The 23414-nt window shown below is 37.3% G+C and overlaps 2 protein-coding genes across 3 annotated transcripts; both read left to right on the top strand.

The window, feature by feature from the left end:
* The first annotated feature begins 804 nt into the window (after window positions 1-804).
* On the top strand, window positions 805-4403 carry LOC149199128 (uncharacterized). The gene is made up of 7 exons (XM_089402308.1): window positions 805-1122; window positions 1296-1744; window positions 1880-2029; window positions 2136-2428; window positions 2583-2872; window positions 2982-3976; window positions 4065-4403. Exons 1-7 carry the CDS (start codon window positions 990-992, stop codon window positions 4401-4403), a joined length of 2649 nt encoding a protein of 882 aa, XP_089258434.1. The 5' UTR covers window positions 805-989.
* Window positions 4404-4408: 5 nt separating this feature from the next.
* LOC149199127 (uncharacterized) lies at window positions 4409-10131 on the top strand. Of its 2 annotated transcripts, XM_089402307.1 has the most exons (8): window positions 4409-5662; window positions 5772-6365; window positions 7188-7817; window positions 7957-8619; window positions 8718-8822; window positions 8947-9278; window positions 9490-9821; window positions 9948-10131. In XM_089402307.1, the coding sequence occupies exons 1-8, from the start codon at window positions 4409-4411 to the stop codon at window positions 9995-9997; spliced, it is 3960 nt and encodes a 1319-aa protein (XP_089258433.1). In that variant the 3' UTR covers window positions 9998-10131. The 2 variants fall into 2 exon arrangements, with proteins under 2 accessions (XP_089258433.1, XP_089258432.1); XM_089402306.1 differs by having other exon boundaries at window positions 9490-10131.
* Window positions 10132-23414: the final 13283 nt, after the last annotated feature.

The raw sequence follows: 23414 nt of genomic DNA, 5'->3' as shown, positions 1-23414 counted from the left end.
TGGAGATGTTTAGCCAGATTCACCTGAAAAGATCACATCTTGTTTACTTATTGACACAACCTAAATAAATTGACCCATAACCTCCCATTAACAAAATGTTTAATGATAAAATCCCTAAAACTACAATTTATATATAAATCCATGTTACACATAACTATATAAATATATAAACAATATTTTTCTTTAATATATATATATAAAAGTCATAAAAAAATATTAGTGTAAATATTAAATTTTTGTGTAATTATTAACTAAATTTAAATATAAACTTTTCAAATATTTATAATTATAAATATGATTTATCATTATTAATAATTTTATAAAATTATTAATAAAAACAATATAAAAAACTAAATTTAACAGTCTTACACTTTTTATTACAACAAAAACTGTATTCATTCACTTACTGCAATATCTTCCTCGCAATATATATAATATAAATCTGAATGAATTATTATTATTAGAAAAACCTATTTACTCTTCGATTCAAGATAAATTCTCATCCATTATTTACTCCTCGATTCAAGATAAATTCTCATTAGACACATGTTTTTATCATTGTATTAGGTTTAACGAGTAGATACTCAACCATTCTCACCTGGGCCCATTAGGATAAGGTTTAACGAATAGACACCTCCTCATCCATTAAAGAAAAATCTCATCATCTATATAAAAAATAAAAATAAAATCTCAACTTTTCCTCTCTGAGTGTCTTAAAAACAAATATAATATTAATAATTCATAGTTGGGTTGTGACATGAACGCATTAATTGACCACAAGTCATAGCTAGATTCCATCGATTTTCCTTTGTGATAGTTGTTATAATCTTTACAACTCATGCCTCCTTCGCTCATGCAATTGAATTGTGGTCAGCATGTTATCGTAACATCATATTAACATTAAGTATTCTGTTATCATTTTTCAAGGAGAGCCAAGCACAGGACTCTGGTTTTACCATCATTTCATTTCTGTGTGTTGAAGGAGAGAAATGGCCGGAACCAAACGCTCTTGTTGCAAGCGCTTCTGCTGCTTTTCTTCATCTGCATCAGATGAAGAAGGACAATATAATCCCGCTTCAGCAGGTCCTCAGAGCTCGCCTTGTGCAATTGTTAATACAACAGGTACAATGTTTTTATAGCATAATATAATAGATACAATGTTTTTATTTATGTTTCTGGATATTATTAATAATAATGCAGTCAATTTCACACAAGACCCTTCGGCTTCTACATTTGACGGCCGTCAGCACATGGTTCTGCAAATGATAATACTGATGCTGCTTGTGATTGTGCAGAAACTCTTCCAGGACCTCCCAAGCGCAGTGAAGCTCCAATCCCTGGATCTTCTGATGTTGTAACTCCAAGGAAAGATGAGATAGAACAACCTGTCGATCCCAATCCCGATGTTTCAAGAACCCATCAGTGCGCTAAACCTCCACTCTCCAAATCTCAGAATATTCCACAGAAATCTGGGGGAGAAGACGTGAATGCCCATCCCAATGTTTCAGGAGCAACCCAGTGGGATGAACCTTCATCCTCTGGATCTTCTAATCTTCCAGTGAAATCCGAAGGAGAACACGTGGATGTCAATCGTACTGGTTCAGAAGCTCCATCATCTTCCTCTTCCACTGGTGTAACTAAATCAGATGTCATTGGCCGCATAATACATATTGACCAAGCCGACGAAAAAGTGGTCGATCAACTTGTAGATCACATATCTTGGCTTTTGAAAGTGAGAGCGCAGGTGGATCACAATCTTTCCTTTCCATCTGAGAAAAAAGACGAATTATATTATAATTAGATTGTGAATTATATTCTTATATAGTATTATAATTATTGTATGATAATATCTGATATGAATATATTTCATTTTTTTTAGGAAATGCTTCCAAATAAAGAACCATCGAATCCCATAAATTTCCCTTGGCCTAAAGACTTAAACAAATTGAAGGACATATTGTCATTTGGACCCAAATTGAAGAACCTCACGGAGTCACTGGAAAAAGGATTAGATTTTGCTTCTGAATTGGTGTGTATTAGTCCTCATTGATAATTTCATCACTTGCAACTGAAACTGAAAGTCGAATATAATTATTTTAAATATGAAATTTTCTCTTCTTTTCTATGGTATTCAGAAAGATGTTATATCTGGACCTGTTACAACCATCCTTAAGGATATAGGAAAGGCAAGCGTTGTTACTTCAGGACTGCTTGTGGTAGCTTATACTTTGGAAACATTTCACAATCTTTCCGATAACAAAGTCGGGTGTTGGGATCTTATCAAAGAAATGAATCAGCTTGCCAGAGTTGTCAAACAATTGAATGAAAGCCCCAAGGGAACGTTCAATGTAATCGAAGACGCAACAAAATTAGTTGTTGAAGGCGCAATAACGTGCTGTACTCAGCTTAGCCATTCGGGCTGGAGAAGGTAAATACTCAACATTTTGTGGTAACCAATCTTATTTACCACGCGCTATATAAAGATCAGGGCTGTTGTCGTAGTCAAATGCACACAAAGCTCATGGGTATGCCCAAATATAGGAAAGAAGTGTTTTTCATTTAATTTCATCGCTTGATTGCAGGTTCTTCTCAACAAGCACAGACAAAGCCGATCTGAGTGGCATTACACAGAAGCTAAATACAATGTATTCGAAAATTATTCTGGATATCGGTATGCGTAATTTCGATGCCATTGGGGGTGTTAAAGCTTCCAGCGACCACCTGGCTAAGAGGAATTCAGCTAACTTTGGGCGTGTTTTTGATTCCAACGCCGAGCAGGCTAAGAGGAATTCAGCTTACTTTGAGCATGTTTTAGGTGCCATCGAGTCTATGAGGAATCCCCATGTGTCCAGAATATATCCTGACCACGCTGGTAAATATATTTTCAAAATAAATTATATTGAATTTTATACTTATTGTGAGTTTTATTTTATTATTAATAACTTTAAATATGGATCCGGTGTTGAATATTGTTGTAACAGTTGGAATCGATGAGTCAATTGAAGAGGTTGTTAGGCGTTTGGAAATTGAGAGTGATCAGAAAGTGGTCACGGTTATTCTCCATGGTTTCGGAGGGATGGGCAAGACCACCCTCGCAGATGCGGTGGTTTCAAAAGAAACCGTCGATTCAAAACTTGCGGATTTTAAATATTCCATGGTTCAGATGGGTGAAGATAGTAAAGATAGTGATATAGTAAAACTGCAAAAAGAGATCTTGATGGAACTTGGAGGCACTATTTCAGAGATTAAAACCCACGAGGCTGGACAGAGAGAGCTGCTAGAAAGATTAAAGCAAGTGCAAGCATTTATTTACATTGATAACGTTTGGGACAGAGATGCCCTTAGAAAGCTTTTGCCAATGGACATGACGGAGGCAAAGAAGGTGAGGCTCCTCCTTACCGCACGTAACGAAGAAGTGAAGAATGCATGCCCAAGGCCGTGTACAAATCCCAAAATCTATCCGATGCAGGAAATTCAGCGTGAAGCAGCAATGTTGATTTTAACGAGGGAAATAAATGATGAAATAAATGACCATCAATTCAATGACATCATAGACACATGTGGCGGAATTCCCCTCATGTTAACATTAGCGGCACCATTCATAGGTCGCGCTCCTAATAAACAAGAAGCTTATTCTAAACTGGTGCTCCAGAAAAATAAATTGCCGAGTAATTTTGGGCCTATGCACTGCGCCTTTGCCTATGATGCTCTTCCCCATGATTGTATAGAGCCATTTTTAGACATATGCTCATATTTTAAAGGATGGGATTGGGAGGCAGTGGAACACATTGTGGGAAAGAAAAAACTGAAAAGGTTAGAAAGCAGAGCACTTGTTACAAAAACCACAAATAACGTTGCAAGTGTACACGACGTCATCTTAAGACTTGCTCGCCAAAAGTCAAAGGACTCAGAAGGAAAGGAAGTGAGGTTGGCATTGACCAGTGCAAGCAAACTCACGGAGTTCCTCGAACCGAAGGTAACAAATCTATGAACGGATATACATGTTTGTTTATACAGTCTCCGTTTTTATTTTAATTTAATTATACTTTTATAATGGGATGCAGGATGCTGGAGGGATTAAAGGCATTTGGTTGAGTGACAATAAAGATGCTTTGCAAATATCTGCAGCAACACTCGACTCAATGTCTAAATCATTGAGAGTTCTTCGACTTGGAGATCATCTGGCAAATGTGGAGGGCAAGTGCAGTGAACCATTCAAGGAGTTGGTATTTTTTGAAGCAAAAGCTCTGCAGCTGCCGTTTCATGATTTGTCAAACTTCACGAAATTGAGGTACCTCAGTTATCAACCCAATGATGAGTTGAAGCTATCTAAGGCAAGTGATGCTATTTCCCCATTCATTTTTCCTGAAAAATTGAATCTAGGTCAGAAATTGTTTTACTAATTTTAATGAATCATACGATTGTGACGTATCAGTTGCATAACTTGCAGATGCCTTCAAGTTTAAGGCACATGGAATTTGATGGAACATCAATTTCCGATGCCTTTCAAATCTATTCCAATGATCTTCAACAACTTAAACATTTGAGAATACTACGATTGGTCAACTTTTCAAGGTTGAAAAATCTGCCAAAAAATCTGGGAGATCAACTAAAAGGGTTGCATGAGCTATCTCTTTCAAACTGCGGATCTATTACGAAGCTGCCGGATTCAATTTCAAAGCTTCAGTCTTTAAGGATATTGAAAATGGACTGTTGTTCAAGTTTGACTGAGTTGCCTGTTGATTTCGGATCCTTGAGTTCTCTGCGAGAACTCCATCTAGATGGTTGCCGGCATTTAGAGGCACTTCCAGACAGTGCCGAGAAACTTTCATCATTGACATTATTGAATTTGTCAGGCTGCAGAAGACTATTAAATCTCCCTCCCTGCCTAGGAAACTTAACACGCCTTGTTGAATTAAATTTACATGGTTGTGAATCTCTACAAAGTATTCCTAAAGGCATACGAAACTTAACATGCCTTCTTGAATTAAATTTAGCTGGTTGTAGAGGACTAAAACGTATTCCTAAAGGCCTAGGAAACTTAACACGCCTTGTTGAATTAAATTTAACTGATTGCAGAAGACTAGAAAGTATTCCTGAAGGCATTGGAGAGTTGAAGCTATTGCGGGCCTTGGGTGTGTCAGGGTGTGAGACTCTAACGAAACTACCCGATGGGCTTTGCAACCTCTCCTTTATCACACATCTTTCATTTGAAGGTTGCGAAAGGCTAAAGAAGCTTCCAGATCGGTTTGGTCAATTAGCAAGTCTAAAAGTGCTGCTCTTTAAAAGCTGTGAATCACTACAGAAGCTTCCAGAAAGTTTTGGTCAACTCAAAAATTTGGAGGTGTTGGATCTTAGAAATTGCAAAAAGCTTAGAGAGCTATGCAATGACTTCCACTGCCTCTCCTCCTTGCAAAATCTAGATTTGAATGGCTGCAGAAATTTAGAGAAACTCCCTTTAGATTTCCATTGCCTAATGTCATTGCAAAGTCTAGATTTGAGCTGGTGCGGAAAGCTAGAAGGAAAATCTATGGACCACGTGGTAAAGATGAACAGATTCCAAGTTGTGTACATCGAGGGAAGCAAACAGTTGGTGGACATGTGGGCAGAAATTAAGAGAGATGGAGGTGGATCATGGTCCTTTACAGTTATTTCAGGGCAGGTGATGATACCACCCATCCGTATTTATTGATACCAACATTGTTAGTGCATGCATTATGTTAACTTTTATAATAAATATGGACCATAACAACTTCACATTTTTCTTTCAGGATTTGTCCAGGGTTGAAAAGGAGAACATAAAAAAGAGTCTTTTAGGGGAACTTGATGGCCTGCTTACTAATACACTAGGAGAGCACGTCCATCTATTTCATCTTCCACTAAACATCCTTGTCACGTGGGAGCTGGGGTCCATCATTGAAGAGATGATAGATGAAATGCAGATAAGAGTAATTTATATTGGTCCAAATTTTGATAACTTTTCCACCAAAGTCAAGGATAATATATTTGTTGTGCCCACAACTCGTGCCACCCAGATGCTTGCAAAAGTGCACTTGACATTAGATGTAAGTAATAAATATGACAACCGTCGTTATCTTCATATTGATAGGAGGATGCAGGTGGGGGATGGCCATGAGAGGGATGAATATCGCCCTTGTTGGAGACTTTTGACAGAAACTGAAATGAAGGAATTTGTGGTGAGTAACTGTAAGAGATACCTACGGCTGAAGGAGCTTCAAGCAGAAAGGCATGAAGAGAGTAGTAATCTAGAGAGTAGTAATCTAGAGTTGTTAAAAGAATTGTTTGCACCTGGAGGGGATGAAAGGACTCCCGTGTTTCAAAAGAATGAGTCATCAGTACAACAGGTATGAATGCCTTTAACATCATTATCTGTGGGCCCGTGTGATGTCCCGAACTTAGAATCCAGTTGAGTTAATTTTGATTACCAATTCTAATCAGGTCATGTCTATGTCACTAAACCAATTTTTTACTCCATTTTACAGTTTTCAACATTATTTAACTCATTGCTCTCACTTATTTTGTTGCCGTCATCATTGTAGCATCGAACTCAAAACTTTGTAGGGCAGATTTTGTTATTAATCAAAACGTTTATTTTCTAATTGTAATTTAGAATTTTAATTTAATTATTATTTATTTTTTAATTGTAATTTTAGAATTTTAATTTTATTATTAATAATTATTAGATGTATAATAAAAATTAATAGCTATTTAATGTTTTAAAATATTTTTAATAGTTAATTTTGTAATTAAATTAATAAGTTTATTTATTTATAATTGTAATTTTAGAATTTTAATTCAATAAGAATTATTATAATTTTTTTTAATTAAATTTATTGATTAAAAATACAATCATATCAATATATGACATAAACCTGAGTTAAATTTTGAAATATGTGATATTAGTAAGCTATATATTATGGCATAATATTGTAAGAAATTGGTGAATCTAAATAATTAAAAATTTTATTACCAATTTAAATTTAATAAGTAAATTAATTATTTTTATAATTAATAATAATAATTTAAAATCTAATTAAAATTTAATTAATTTTTACACTGGTTTTGGCCATTGAAATTTGTTTTGATATTTATTAATATTTAGTTAAATTACAAATTTTCCCTGCCTCGTTTACATTGTTCTGCTCGTTTTGGCTTGCCCATTATAGGATCCAACAGCACACTCCGAAGTGACTTGCGGAGTCGACAAATTGGAAGGCAAAACTATTCTTTTAGAAATGAGACCTCCCCACTCATTTTCTATTGACATTCGTCTTCCGTCTTTGAAGGAGATGTATCTTTGGGGGAAAGAGACACTTAATTTTGAAATTATTTCAATTCCTCTTCTGTGGCGAACAAGGGTATCTAGAGATGTATTCGATGTATATAAGCAGTTCTCAAGGGAAGTTCCTTGGCTTGTCCTCCAAAATTCATGGACGACAATAACAAGGGAAGTACATTACTTTCTGGATAAACAGTGCACTGAATGGGAAGAGGATAATGAGGATAATGTATGTGGAAAATGGTATCCAAGTATAAATTGGATCATATATCCAAACGGGAGAATCACTATTTATAGACCACCTATATCCCCGGGGGATATGAGGGATAGGGGAGAGGTGTTTAAGCTTTTTTTTAACTATTTAGAAAGTGAATCATATCAGGTGAGATGGGGAGTAAACGCTCCTCTTACTATGTTGGGAAAAATTGAAGAAGTAAGAAAAAATGAATGGCAAGAGCTAAAGAATATGTCGACTTTGGAGTTCCTTTTCAACCACTTGGAAAGTGTCTCCGTCCAGGTAAATAATTTTGTTTGTTTTATTATTATATATATTGGCATCATGATATAAATGTAAATGGAAGGGAAAATAATGATGAATAAATGACTGATCATTGATTTTGAATCGTATTTTTGCTTTTGTTGTTGTTTCTGACCAGGTGAAAAGCCTAATGCTTCAAGGAAAATTTATATGCTTCTTTGGCGGGAGTCGTGAAGATATGACATGGTTTATGCGGAGTGCAATGGAGCAGTTCAGGGACAGCATTCACTTTATTCCATTTATCCATGAACTGAGACGGTTTCCCTTGGAAAATACCTCCAAAGAATATTATCATCCCTTGGAAAATACAACTGAGATGGAAGGGACGTCTTTGTTAAATTTATCAAGGCATGAAACTGTGAGATTTATAATGCGTCTTCACCATTTGGAAGAAGAAATGAATGGAATGGACCAAAGTGACGAGCAATTGTGTGAACTGAAAACTATTTTACATTCTCTTCTATTTAAGCCTGGATCGGACGGATCCTTTACCTTCTTCAACGAGGTGGGGAAAATGGTTGGAGCTTTACAAGCAAGGAATATCAACGAGATTTTGTACGAAGCCGATAGGAGAGATAAAGTACAGCGATTGATAAACTCAATGTTGAAGGAGGAAGGAAAAGAAATGCACGATGAGGACAGCAGCCTTGATAAGAAAATGAGGACAGCGTCCGCTGCAGCCGTTGAGCAACAAAATGCGGATGTCTATTTCGATGCCTTGACAGACTACATATCTCACCTATGGGGACTGCAACTTTATCAGCTTTGCAAATTGAACAAGGTGGATTGCTTTCTTTGGCATCATCTATTCTTAATTTTCTGAATCATTTCTTTTTTTTTATTAACCTAATCATATTTTGCATCTCTTATTTCTCATAGGAGGGGAAAAAGAGGTCACCGCCAAGGGTGACTTGGCCGACTTGGTCAAGAGGCTTGAGGAGGTTAAAGAATTTCCTGTCCGAGGGACAAAACGAGGATTGGGTTGTGCGTATTAAACTTCTCCCTAATTTGACGACCCTTGATTATTTTTTTAGTTGGAACATGAAATTCATTGTAGGAGCTCCTGTGCCAAGTATTGAATCTAAAATTTTCTTTTATGCTTTTTCAGAAAGATGTCATTTCTCGTCACTCTGAAGAAAATGCACTCAACACGGTCGTTAAGAGTCTGGTGAAGGATATAAGAGTGGCAGAGTGGGCTGTTGCAGGTCTTCTTGCGGTTGCGGATCTTTTGGAGCGATTGGAAACTCTTCCTTCCAAATGGCGAATTGGGTGGCTGTTTGTTTTAGAGGAGATGTTTAGATTGGCCCAATATTCTAAGCAGTTTAATCAAAAGGCTGAGCTGTGGAGACGGATGAAGTGTGGAGCAATAGTAGTTATACTGAGATACTCCATCATCTGTTGTCGGGCAATTGATCCGTCGAAATTTGCATTATTTGGCAGGTGAGTATGTTTACACTTTAATGTTAACACTAGTGATGTTTAGAAATTTTTATATGCAAATGCTTTCCTTTATATAAAAGATTATGAATGTTTAAGAACGAAGAAATGTCCATGTTGGTTTGCTTTGAAGTGGAGGCGGGTGAAAATAAATTTATCAAACTCTGTTTAGTAATTGGACTTTCTCAAAAATGTTTTATCAAACTATTGGCAGATGGGAAGAAGCCTCACGTGGCTACAAGTGGTCATTTTTTTATATTGGCAGACGGGAAGGCTATGCCGACAAGTGGTGGCTGAGGAGAGCTGAAGAGAATTTAAGAGAGGAGTGGGACACATTGGCCCAGACAATGACCGAAGATCTTGATAATGAAAGTGGGTCCCTCGCAAACCTACAGTGCTACAAATTGGGTTTCGACTTGTGGCCAGAGGGTGAAGGTGAAGGTGGGCCATCTTCTGAATATAAAAGGAGCGCTTCCTGTCCCGACTTGTCGTGGCTAGAAAGTGAAGAAGAAGGTGGGCCATCAGAAAGTGAAGAAGGAGGTGAAGGTGAAGGTGAAGAAGAAGGTGGGCCATCAGAAAGTGAAGATTTAAGTGTGTCCGTGGAATTCCGAGAGTGTTACAAATATGAAGGTGAAGATGAAGATGGGCCATCTTCTGAATATGAAGGTGAAGATGAAGGTGGGCCATCTTCTGAATATAAAAGGAGCGCTTCCTTTCCCTAGGCTGGCTCAACAGCTTCGAAGAATAAGACGGAACGTCATCTATGTATTTATTGCGTAGCAGCTCAAACGCTAAAGGACAGTGACGAATTTGCTTCATCATTTGCCTTCTCTATCTCTTCTTGATCTATGGATAATGACATTGTTTAAGAAGTGATGGGAAATAACTATTGATATAGGGTGATGAGTGTAAAAGTTTCAATGTCAACGTATTTTATATTTGGTTAATTCACAAATATTACGAGTAAATTTTGTTGGTTAGAGCCAGAGATAAATCAGCATATTCTATATTTTGTTAATTTACAAATATTATGATTAAATTTTGTCGATTAGAGGGAGATAAAAATACATAAGCTATTTTTATACCTTAAAAACTTCTATTCATAATATTTTTCCTTTTTTGTATTTCACATTTCCAATCATATTTATATAAACACCAAACTTATTAAATATAGATTCATGTAGACTTTAAGTCATGCAAACTTAAATTTGATTTACTTCTAATATTAGACTCTACTTGTTTTTCTTAATTTAGCTCATCTTTTTATGCATTGCATACATATGGGAGTAATTACTATTTCTAACACTCCTCCTTACTTATGGCCTCAACCTTAACTTAATCATGACTCAACTATTGATGCTAAGTTTACAATTAAAAATTGATTCAATCATAATTTAAACATGTATGTTGGTCTAAGTCTAGCTAGGCTTACAATGACTCAAAACTTTTAAAATGTTGCATTTTATTTTTCGTTTCTTCCAAATTCTATACCCTCGAAACTGCTTCATTCTTGGTTGCGCTTTCTTGTTGTAAGATCCATAATTCTCACTTGTTGCTATCACAATTTTTCTTTGGCTTCTCTTGTATTTGTTCTAAAAAACAATTTAAGCTTTCTAAGTATGTCTTCTACAACTTTCTCTTCAAAGATTCGTTCAATCATGCGCTGCTACCACAAGTCTTCATCTTCAAAATTTGAACTTCGCTCTGCTTCTTGCGCTTCATATTCCTGATCTTCTTTCTACCATATTTCTTGATAGCAATATTTGATCTCTTTTTTACTCCATTGCTAAAAGGTTATTTCAATGCTTTCTTCTTCATCTTCAAAAAATTCCATGTCCTTTCCTACGCTTTTTTCTTCATCTTCTCTTTTAGCTATAATTATAATTGGATTGTTGTCATGTTTATCTACACACTCAAAATCAATGTTAAAAACATCTTCATTATGCACTGCAATGAGAGCTTTCTCTGATTTTTGTTTTTTCTCTACCTCTGTCATCTCTTCCTTTTTCTTCTCAGACTCTTCAACTTCATTCAGACAATCTTCCACTGTTATGCAATTATTTTATATTCTCATAAAAAACTTTTGAATCACTTCATCCTTTTCTTGATCGTCAGTTATTGGATATTCTCATTAAAAAACTCTGGAATCACTTCATCCTTTTCTTGATCGTTAGTTGCTGCTAGATTACGCACCACTTCATAAGCAATTCCAACTTTTTCTTCTATATTACACATTGCTTCATTAGAAGTCCCAACTTTTGCTTCATAACTTCCTACTATAATGACAAGTTCAACCTCCAATTCTTCATAAAAAAATGACACCTTCCATATTGCCACCATCAATCCCTATTTAAAAAAGTAGACCACAAATGTCATCAACATAATTTTCATCCATTCTATGGTGAGATATCTAAGCATGCATGTACTCAAATACAATTTCAACTTCACCAAGTTCTTCAATTGTTATTGAATTCACGAGAGATGCACTCTTAGTTGTGCAAACCATTACTTCATATGAAAAAATCTGTGTGTCATTCTCAAATTTAAATGTTTCAACCTCTTATGCAAAAAGGCCATCATCATCTTCATGATTCACGTTACAATGGAGTTCTCAATCACTTATATGATCTCTCTCTACTGCATACACAAAGGCTTGAAATTTTTTGGACACCTAATCCTAGGGTTAGTGTGGAAGCCGAATAGACTAAGGAAGTCCAAGAGACCTTGGGATGTGGAATCCAATGGTCACGCCATGTACTATAAATGTATATCGTTTGTTAATAATAAACACACTCTCATGTTTATCTTTCCTATGTTGTTGCTGCCATGTGTGTGTTTAACATGGTATCAGAGCCATGATGTGTGGCCTGTGTAGTTTTCTTCCTCACAGTTTATGCCTTAGGTAGAAAAGAAAAAAATTGGCACATTGTTATTCCCTGCGCAGCTGGTCTAAGTTGCCTTGAATAGCGCTGGCCTAGTCTTCATTAGCTGTAACGTTCCATGCATACTTGACGCTCCTGAGCACTTTTCCTTCCTGCTTATCAGAACTGTCATTACTATTCTTGTTGCACGCTGTCACCATTACCCATTGAAGGAACCGTTACATCCTTTTTGCGTACTGGTGTCAAGAATGGGATAAAAAAATAAAAATAAAAAATTGATGCCACTCATTTTGTCAGCTATCCTATGACAGTGAATGTAGAATGATTCGTTGTTAGAAATAGGTTCATTGTACACTATTAAGTCTTCTTGAATGTATCCAACGATATTCCATCACTGATTTGACTGACTCTGATCTTATTAGATTTACAACAATTATTGGAAGAATTGCAGCGCTGCTTGAATCTTGAATCGCCAATTTGACTACTTCCAAGCTGCCTTTTACCATTTCTACAATTCCTGGAGGCACAGACGTTAACTTGAACAGAAGACGAATTTTAACAGTAGTGATTAGTGCTTGGCTTGGAGTAGCAGTCATAAATTGCAGGGGGGAAATTGCATGCACTGCATTTCACAATGTCAGAAGTATTGGCCTCCTGTATTGTCTGAGTGGAATCTGTTGATGTCTCAAGATTCCTGGCTGCTTGGAAGGTGAGAATTTCTCGAGAAGCTTTCTCATTTCTCCAAGCTCATTTTAGAATTTCTACGGTGTCTTCTTGCATCCAAAATTCTTGAGAGGAGTTATTAGCTGGATCGGGGGAAGAGGTTGTGCCTTTTCCGTTCTCCATTATTTTCTAGGCGTTTGTACTGGTGGTGCATTAAACTCTTTCCTGAGAGAAGGAATGAGGAAGCGAATGTCAGTAACTAATGCAAATACTTTTCTATACTTGAAATTTGATGTTTTCTAGATACAACATTGACAACATCGGTTGTTGGGGCTTTGTGGCGGATTTAAATGGATGTTGTGAGGATTTAAGAGTTAAATTTGTGAAGCATTTTTAAGTGCAGGGATTTGAATCGAAATGGCCATGATTAAGGTTCATGAGCTCCACAACAAAAGGAAATCATATTTTTAAACTAGCTCAAGGAGCTCAAGGCTAAGATTTCCATCTATTTTCAGAGTAGCTCATTACAGGGAGACAAACCGTCTGTTGTCTTGCTTTTGTTGTATCCCTGCATGAATTATTTCAATGTATTATGTTGATATATATTACTGCGTTGTTGTTTTCTAATATGCATTGAAACTAGCTTGATGCATGGTATCAAAAATCTTGCGCGTACAAAATTGTAAATTTTGATTACGATATCCAAACCAACCTGAATCGATGATATCACAGTTTAAATGAGATATCACAAGTTTTGTGTATTTGAGATTTTGATTTTGAGTTTACCGGATTGCGGAGGAGATAGAAAAATAATATGCTCGTAGTAGGAGTTGGAGTATAAATAGGCGTGAATCGGCTATTGTATGTACAACGTGTTTCTGTGGATACTCCCAATAGATCCAAAACTTAGTGTTATAAGTGCCCGATGTTGGAATGTAGCAATGGGGTTTCAAGTTTATTCCAATGGATTTGGCAAAGCCTGTGACTGAAACGACTGTGATTCCTTTCCAAAAGCAGCAGCTGTTGATTTTGATGGGAGTCCTTTTGGGTTAACAATGGCAGTCATAGTATACTTGGACAACGAGAAGAAAAAAATGATGGTCCCTTGATGCAGTTCCCGGAATAATCCTTTCATTGGTGCGTTGCTCCTATGCTGGTGTCCTATGTTGGTATCCATTGAACGCTGCTCCACGGTGAACTAGAGGGTCTTCATTCATCCAAAACGCTCACACTGTTGGTTGATAAGTTGTTGGTATCACGCTGCTCCATCCATCAAGTCTACGAAGGCTCCTGCTACCAAGCCAACCAAGGCTGCTAAACCAGCTGCCCCAGCAAAGAAGCCAGCTGCAAAGAAGGCTGCTCCAGGTTATATACATTAACGTTGTCCAATTATATACGTTGTTGAACACTGTCCATAAGTATAACACTGTTCATATACATCGTATTGTTTCAAATATGTTTCCCTGTTGGTATTGTTTCAACTGCGTTTCCCCAATTACCTCCTCCTGACATATAATGCTCCACACCAACTCTATTTGAGCGTATGCTACATTGTCTCATTCTTTTTGTGTTTGTTTCCTAACCTGGGCGTTCTCTAAAACTATATATTGTGCGTTGAGTCAAAGAAGTCAAACCCTTTGTATTGTGTATTGATTCATGTGTTGTTGTTAATAGCACTGTTTCATTACCACTGTTTGTGGCTGTGGTGAATGGTGTGAATACAATGTTAAATAGTTCTTCTACAATAGCTATACGTTGTAATTTTGAAAATTGTGCATGGTTGGAAGGCTCTTGAAAGGGCATGCTATGTTGAAGTTGAAAGAGTCACTACACGGTCAAACATGGAAGGGCATTTCAAGAAAGCTTAAAGTTTGTATACTTGTAGTATTTTTCAAGTAACATAATTTTGTGGTGCTTGTGTGTCATGCAAAATACAAGCAACCTATAGATTTGGAGGTCGAAGGGATACAAACACAATCTACATATATATGCATTGATTCCTTGTTACTTCGACTGTTGCATAAGAGTAATTGGTGCTTGCTGGTTGCACACTGGTCAATAGGTGCACATTAATAGAGGATATTGTTGTGTCTTTGTATTATGAGTGGGTGTTACTTTTACTCATTGGGTCATAGTTGTGATCAGTTTGACAATGGAGAATATGGCTCAAATTACTGAAGTATTAGAATTCTTGAAAACTTTGATGCATTCTACTAATCATGATACAGTGAAAATCAGCAAGAACACTCTCTGTGATATTAAAATCTGTCTGTAGTATGCACAAGAAAAGATAGAATTTTTGGAGCTTAAATCTCAGCTACAACAAGAAGAATTAAAATAATGGAGCCGTCATTCTGAACATGTTTTTGTTGAGAACATTGAGTCAAAAACCCATCAATAGCAAGTCAATAATGTTACAGTTCATTCAGATTTAGTACCCAATAAAGCAGCAAAGTTACATGCAGATGCAAAAGTTCAGTTTGCATTTCCCAAGGCCATCATCAGACCTTGGGAAGGGCTTGTCCACAACAAGCACATAACTGGTCTTGGATATGACAAGGACGTGTTCTTTTATATTCCAGATTAATCAAAGCCCATTCAGTTTCAAAGTGTTGGATTCATTCATGATAGTTCACCTGCTCCTCATGACAGTTCACCTCCAGTTGTTCCAGATTTTGCCCTCTTCCACAACAACAAATTGTGAAATGCCAATAGTGTGACCAAGTTGGCCATTTGAAAGATCACTGTTTTGATCTTCATCCATGTAAGAATTTTCATAAAACCACCCATTCTTCACACAGATGCTTCAGAAACAAACATCCTGCAAGAACAAAGATTCATCTTGGATGGATCGCTTCTTGGCAATGGGCATCAACAACCAAGAAGATATTCCAGTCACATGTCAGAACTTGTTCTAGAGTATTGAACAGTCTTACAGTTGAGTTTTCTCCATCATCTCACCTTGTATGTGACAGGGGGGAAATGATGGTCATCTACAAGCTTCAAAGTCACATCAAGCGAGCCTGAGCCACAACCCGCCACACCATTTTTAGAGTTGTAGCCAAAGACAAAGATGCCCCTAAGCATGCCTTCAGTTGGTAATGCCTCTTCAAAGAATTTGGGACACTCCGTCTAACAGAAGACTTCAGCTTCTTGCCAGTTTCGGAAGAGTTCCAGGAATAGAATTGGGGACACTTCCTCTAGCAGAAGACTTCATCTTCTTGCCAGTTTTGGATGAGTTCCAAGAATTGCATTACGCATTCCAGAGTTGGTGGTAATCCTTAAACCATCACAGGTTGAGACCTTCATTTTCAGGTTGAGATTCTCCCTTTTATGCGGGGTGAGACCTCCCTTTCATGGTTGAAGGTTTCCCTCTTCAAAATATCAGAAGCACTTCCTTTAGCATAATACTTGAGCTTCATGCCAGACTTGGAAGAGTTCTGGGGACTGCACTAAGCGTTCCAGTGTTGGTGGTCATCCTTAAACCACTGCCCTTTATACCAACATTTCAAAGAGCGCATTCAGCCTAGTGCTGCCATGAATTTTTGCACATTTTGTATTATAACTCTCTTCTTGGACTCATACATAACCCTTCGTATTAAGGGGGGGAATGTTGGACACCTAATCCTCTAAGGGTTAGTGTGGAAGCCGAATAGACTAAGGAAGTCCAAGAGACCTTGGGATGTGGAACCCAACAATCACACCATGTACTATAAATGTATATCATTTGTTAATAATAAATGCGCTCTCATGTTTATCTTTCCTATGTTGTTGCTGCCATTTGTGTGTTCAAAAAAATTCTCTCTCTTCAATCTTTGTTGCATCTTCTTCATCCATATGAACAAATTCTCCAATTTCTATTTTCTTCCTAGAGTCTTGGTCATTAACTCTTATATTTGTGGCTAAATTCTCTATTGATTTTTTAACAGACTGTGACACAACTTGTTGTTGCATGTCACTTTCCTTTAAACAAAATTCTTCTTCTAGGATTTTCCATGCTTTTTGGGAAGATGTAGCTTTTCCTACCTTGCATAAACACTTTTCATCCAATGCGTGTTTATAAGATCTAATACAAAAGCATCACAAACTTCACGGGTTATTAGACCAGTACTCAATCAACTCTTTACATTGAAGAAAATTTTCGATTTTAAAAGAGAATATTTCAAAGTTCTTACCAAAAACATAGGAGGTTGTAGAAGATCCATGCTTGATCCAAGGGTTCCAGAAAATGCTCAAAAATCAAAGTGCTCAAAATCTCCTGAAACCAATGCCAAATTGTAGAGATCTTAGGATTCCAACGATGCTTGAATCACCTCAATATGACGCCATATGAGCAAGTTATCATGTTCAAAATTTTTGGCTGAATAGTAAAAGAGTCAACTTGTAGGGTTGATTGTGCAGGGTATGGATGCTAACACGACAGTCTATACACAAACATGGTGCTAATGTCATATCTTGAATGGGTTGTATGGAGGGCAGGTGGACCAATCACGTGAGGGCATGCAACAGTTGAATTAACGATATACATTGGTGAGGTGGTCCAATCAGAGGGCACCATGTGGCCCTATGAGAGGCTACCAAGTGGCCCTATTATTGGTGCTAAAAATTTGTTAATAGACTAATCAGCCTCTAGTGGAATTGACCACACTTTCAAAGAAACAACCACCTACCCAACATGCCACATGTACAACTTATTAAATCATGGGTCATGTTATCTCTCACAAGTTTTCCCCTTGGTTGTAAAGGGAAAACCCCTAAGATAACCCTTTAAAACTAACTTTAGGGCCAAAGGCTAGCCCCTTCAACTCGGAGAGGGCTCTCTCCTTTACAATTCAACTACCGAGTGTCACCTCAGCTGTTGGTTGTGTCCTTAGTACAATGGCTAGATCATGAGTTCAGTAGGGTTTTGGAAATGATGGTAAGAAAAGAAAGTGTATCCTTGGGCATGGAGTCATAGAAATCGTAAATAAATTAGCGACGACTAGAAAATTTGATGTAGTGACAGAGGCTAAGAGAAAGATAGTTTATATATCCTTAGAAGACCTTACTATTGAGAGTGGTAGGAGAAAATAACAAAAAATTGTTTAAAATAGAGGATCTGATAGAAGAATTTTGTTCAGTTTAGATAAGAAAAGTGATACTTGAATGGGAAAGACAAAGTGTGAAAATGAACATGACTTTCACCTTTAATACCTTCATCCAAGCATGAATATTAAAGCATTTAAATGAAAATAACAGAGGTAAACACATTCACCAAGAAACAAACTAGAACATATCAACACATGAATTCTCAGCTTTGAAACACTACGTTCTTCCGATCACTAGTCACCTATGATTAACCAACATAAACGAAGCACATACACAAATTACAATTCTTTCTCAAATTTGGAACCATTGGTTTTCTTTCATTATCACCTTTATAGAGTACTTACAAAACCATAGCCATGTTTACAATCTCTAATTAAAACTAAATACATTACATTGTTCAATCATAGACAAGATAATAATATTCCATATCTGAGAACTATGTTGTTGCTAAAGACTTGGCTGAAGCTAAGGATCAAAATTGATTATTGATATTCCACCCATATTATTTGAAAATCTTGCTTCATCATCATGCTTGTTATGGCAATTTATTCCTTGAAATTTGGTCTTGATCCACAAAAAAGGGAATCTGGTACATAAATCCTTCCTTCAACGATGTATGTAAATTTCTCCTTGTTTCCTTAAAAAATAGTAATTTCCTGATCATTGACAAAATAATTGGCATACCTCAAATCAAGAGAAAAACTGGGCACCACTAATAGATTAAATGTCAGTGATGTCTCAAAACATAGGTAAATTCGCATTGACAATTTAACTGTCAGCACTAATCCAAAATGAAGCGAAAATAGCACTAACATATTAATTGTTTGCGCTTCATCGAAATTCTCCCAAAAGGAAATTTGCAAAACTAGACTCTGCACTGTAAATGTTTTAGTTGAGTTTGCTAGCTGCCTCCAAAAAAAAAAATCAACCTCACCCTGTCTCCTTTTCCTAGTTTTATTTCTTTAACATCAAGCTCTTTGATTTGACCCTTAGGCTTCCTATAACTCGTAGGCTTCTCTTTTTTTATGACCATATATCTTTAAAGTGTATCGTCTACCTCAATAAATTGTTGTGCCAAGCTAGGGTTTTGTTTAAGCTTGAATTTCAACATCAAATTGCTTAGTGGTCTAATGTGAGGCCTTCTTCCCCCATAGATTTCAGCTAGTGTGGTCTCCTTAGTAGCTTCTATTTCTTCTGTCTCAGGTTCAACAGCTTCAATATGTTCAAGAGATGGCATATGAGGAGGGGAAAAGCTTTTCTTTTCCAAAAGTCTCCTATTTCTTCTTGTGTATACCTTTTTCATCTTAGGAACTAGAGGAGGAGGTTTTATCATCATGTTTTTCTTTTGACTCATAGTCTGGACAGAAAAAGTCCCCTACTCTAAGGTGTGGGGTGTTTCAACAAGATTATTAATTCTTTTCCTTTTTCTCATGTACTTAGGTTTAGGTGAGACAAACTCTACAAAATCCCCAAGAAAAGAAAATGCTCCCATGTTCTGTTAACCTTCCTTAAATGGTTTTCAATTAATATCTTGATTAGGCTCTTGTGATAAATGAAGTGGGATGATACATAAGCTTTGGCCCTCACTCTTGCTGACATCTTTTTGAGACTCGTTAGTAAAAAAAAGAGCATCCATTCTTACTTGTCCAGCAATGTAAGCAAGAAATTGAAAATGATACCTATTGAGTATGTTGAAACGTCCTACATAGGTGAAATAAGACTGAGTGATCCTAAGGAGAAGGTTAGGTTTGTCCTTCTGCCAAGATCTCTTCACCTCCAAATTCCATGGTTTGTCCTTATACTCATCCTTTAAGAAAAAACGAATGTCAATTCCAGCTAAAATGCAGCTTTTAAACTAGCGTTCTCCATCAACAGGGAGGCTTATAGCCTTTGTAACCACTTCCTTTGTAACAGAGAAGGAAATATATCCAATACTGACCCCCTAACCATCAAACCCTTCAGAAAGGATTGAGAAATCCCATTATGATAACCACTGCATCTGAAAAAGAACTCGTCCTAACCAACCTCCCAAAATCATTCTTGAATTTCTGGATATGCTTCAAGGAGATTAGGTCCCTAGGTTCCCCCTTGTGCAACTTGTTACTTTTTCCCATAACTATCACTGTCCAAAACCACAAGTAGTGGAAGTGAGAGTAGGATGTGTTATAGATATTTTTGGGTCCTGCGACTCCAAGCGACAAATATCCATAATTCAAGGGATTCTTAGTCCCTAAAAGTGTTGCATCAACCCCTAAAGGAGAAAGGTCAAAGGATTACAGCTCCTCTCAGAAAGTCCTTCTGAAAAAACCACTCAAAACAGGTCAATTCAGGATAAGAGCACTTGCTCCATGGTCTGCCTGCATTTAAGAGCAGGTAGATACACTGTGCACCTGCGTTTAAGAGCAGGTAGCCCTTCTACAGGGTGCGCTGGGCAGGAAAGTGACAAATGGTAGTGTTGGTTTGCGAAGTGGAAAGTCATGGAATCTTCCATAACTCTCTCCTGTGACACTTGCTACTCAGAATTCGACCTTGGATGAGTCATAGATGCTCATTCACCAAGTGGAAGCATGGACTGTCAGTTGGGAGGACACTAATCAAAAACAAAGAAGCTGACTCATGACCTTGATAAATGGCTATAAATGGATCCCTTTCCATGAGATCCAGAGGTTGGAATTTTGGCTTATTGCAAGGAAGTGCTGATAGTTTCTTGAGGAGATCTTTGAGCTTGTTGGGTGATTGCTTTTGTATGAGGTTCTAAGAGAACTCTTTCATGTCAAGAGGATGATGCTGGGTCAGAACAGCTGGTTGTAACTCTCTTGACTTATTTGATCAATAAAGCTATTCTTTTTCCTTCCATTTACTTGTGCATTATGTGTTTATGCTTATACATGTGAATGGCTAATCTACACTGAACCTAGATTTCTTATATGATAGATCTTTGTTCTTGCATAGTATCTGGTTGCTTTGATTTCATAGATATTCCTAAAAGCTGGGCATAGAAGTGGACAAGAACCGAACGGCTACAAGAAGGAGGAAGATTCAAGTGAGGAGTTCAGACAGAAGACACAGGTTGGCCCCCTCTCTCTTCTTCTATCTATTCATATAAAAGGAAATCAAGTTAAACTTTGTTGTGATTTTGTTTCTAAGGCACTACCATACCTTAGTGGGATAGAGTAGATCTGTGTGGACACTAATCCCTGTAACAAAAATGGTGACTCCACTGGGGAGAACTTGCTTATAGTTTGTTTGTCTATTTGCTATTGTTTATCTTATAAACACATAGACGGAGTCTAAAGATTAGCCAGATAGCCTTCGAACTGCATTCGTTTTACGAATGCATAGTAGATCAAAGCTACTTCAGTCGATGTCCGGGATGTTTAAGAGTTGAACAATCGATCTACAAACTCTCTATTTTGTTCTCTTTATGGTAGCTTAGAACCTTCATTTCATATCTCCCTTTATTTATCAAGCTTACTGATCTTTTACACGGCCTAAAATATTGAACTAAACTGAAAATAGTGACCCAGAGCCAGTCAAAAGTCTCGTCACTGAGCCAGCGCAGGTTCTGAACTGACCACCTGCTCTTAAGCGCAGGTAGCCTGTGTAATAGGTGCGCTGGACTGTTGGAGCCTTTTGCCACTGATTTTGGCCCCCAGTTTCACTTCCTTCAGTTTTATTCTCTGTTTTTGCAGCCTTAGATCAGTGTCCCTCTGTTCAGAAACATCTTTTCCTTGCATAAATTCCAACCCCAAATGTGCAAAGGACTGTTAGTGTTTTTCATTGTATTTTTATCATTTTCAGTCTCTCTTTTGCAAAAATTAGTTTAATCAAGCTGTCGATTTGTGTTTGAAAAGTGTCTCTTTCAGCCATAGGCAGCCAAACACCCTTTAAAAGTGTTGATTATATGATCTACTTTTGCTTTTGATTCGAATTGGTGCATTTTAAAAGAGTCGCAAAGCTTTTTCTCCTTTCGAAAAGAAAAATTGTTGAGTGTTTTTCTACCCTCTCTCTCATCTTTGAAAAAGGAAATTGTTAAATCGCTTTCGCTTTTGAAAAAATTCAAGTTTGCACATTTAGATTTCTTTTGCATACACTAAAGAAAGTTGGAAAATAAATACATGCATTGTACATTTTCATTTTAAACAGTTTGTGTGGTTTGATTTAGGAAGAAGTGCATTGTAAAGTGTGCTCTATGCTCTTTGAGAAAAGAATTGGATTCTCTTTCCCTTAGTAGCTATGATTTTCATAATCTGAAAAGAAGATAAAACTTGCTTATCATCTTTAGATTGCATTTAGGAATTACATCCATCATCACGCGGTGAACCTCAAAAGGCAAACTTCATAAGAAAGATCAACTTTAAAATAAACTAAATGAACCTAACAACGCTTTGGAACTTAACACAACATCTAGAGGTCTAGGATAGAGACGTGTTCCGACGTCTTTAAACCTGGTAATTGTCGATGAGTGGTTGGGTGATTGCTCCACTGTGAGTCGATAGCTGCCAATACGGACTTGAGCTCCCACGTACCGTCGCGTATATATTGGGAGACCATTATAGGATTAAAGCTTTTATCCATAGGAAGCCGTGTCTGCCGCCTTATCAATCGCAATGCACCGAACACAACATTCGGGAAGATTGACTGCCGTACCGTAAAACGTATTCTGCAGTTTTGTGATTGATCTGGTACACCTTCTATTCCTAGATCTCTAGAGCAGTTCCTTTTGGCCTTTTTTCAGACTCTATAACGGAAAAAGTCCATCCGAGCATTTGTCACTTCGGGCTCGTTAAAACATCGAAGGAGACTAGAGTCATCTTTTGTTTTTTCTCGACTCTTTAAAACTGAAAAAACAAAGTTGTGTCCAAGCATCTAAAATTTATTCAAATCGGAAATATACTTCCCCTTTTATTTTTAGTTGATCGAGTAATCCGCAATCGTGGAAGAAAGTCAATTGAACCCCCGTCGTTCGCGGAGACTAGCGAGTCAACCGTCTTTGTCCCTAGAATCGAAACCACTGCGGGCAAAACGAACTCGTTTAACCGGATCTAAATCTCCTGGTAAAGTTAGAACTATCGTTCCAACCACCTCTGAAATTCCGGTTACTCCAAACGTTTCTGGTATCCCTGCCTCTACAGAAGAAGTTCTACAGTTACCGAGGGACAGTATCACTGATCCTAGTTTGAGGGTAAACACGTGTGTTACTGAACTAGTTTCATCTGTAACCGGTTCGGATAGTGTTGTTCCTAGAACATCTGTCGCTGTAGATACCATACCTTCTTCGGCACCAGAAATCTTTTACGGACCTGACGGTCTACCTCTTCCACCTGGTTTGATTGCTATCGAAGAGATAGTAGAGGATCTTCCATCTAGTACTCCATCGCAATTTGGAGTCGGGATCACTCTGTATCCATCTTCTTCGGAAGTTAGCCTACCGCAATCGGATGCTCCTGTAGAATCGCTAGGTAGTCTTTTGGATAGACTTGAAATGTCTGAACAACCCTCGACA

This window comes from Pinus tabuliformis, chromosome 2_1 (assembly GCF_031772625.1).
Source record: "Pinus tabuliformis cultivar Carrire ecotype Pingquan chromosome 2_1, CPIR1, whole genome shotgun sequence".
In the NCBI taxonomy this organism is placed as follows: Eukaryota; Viridiplantae; Streptophyta; class Pinopsida; order Pinales; family Pinaceae; genus Pinus; species Pinus tabuliformis.
This window is presented reverse-complemented; position numbering and strand designations above follow the sequence as displayed.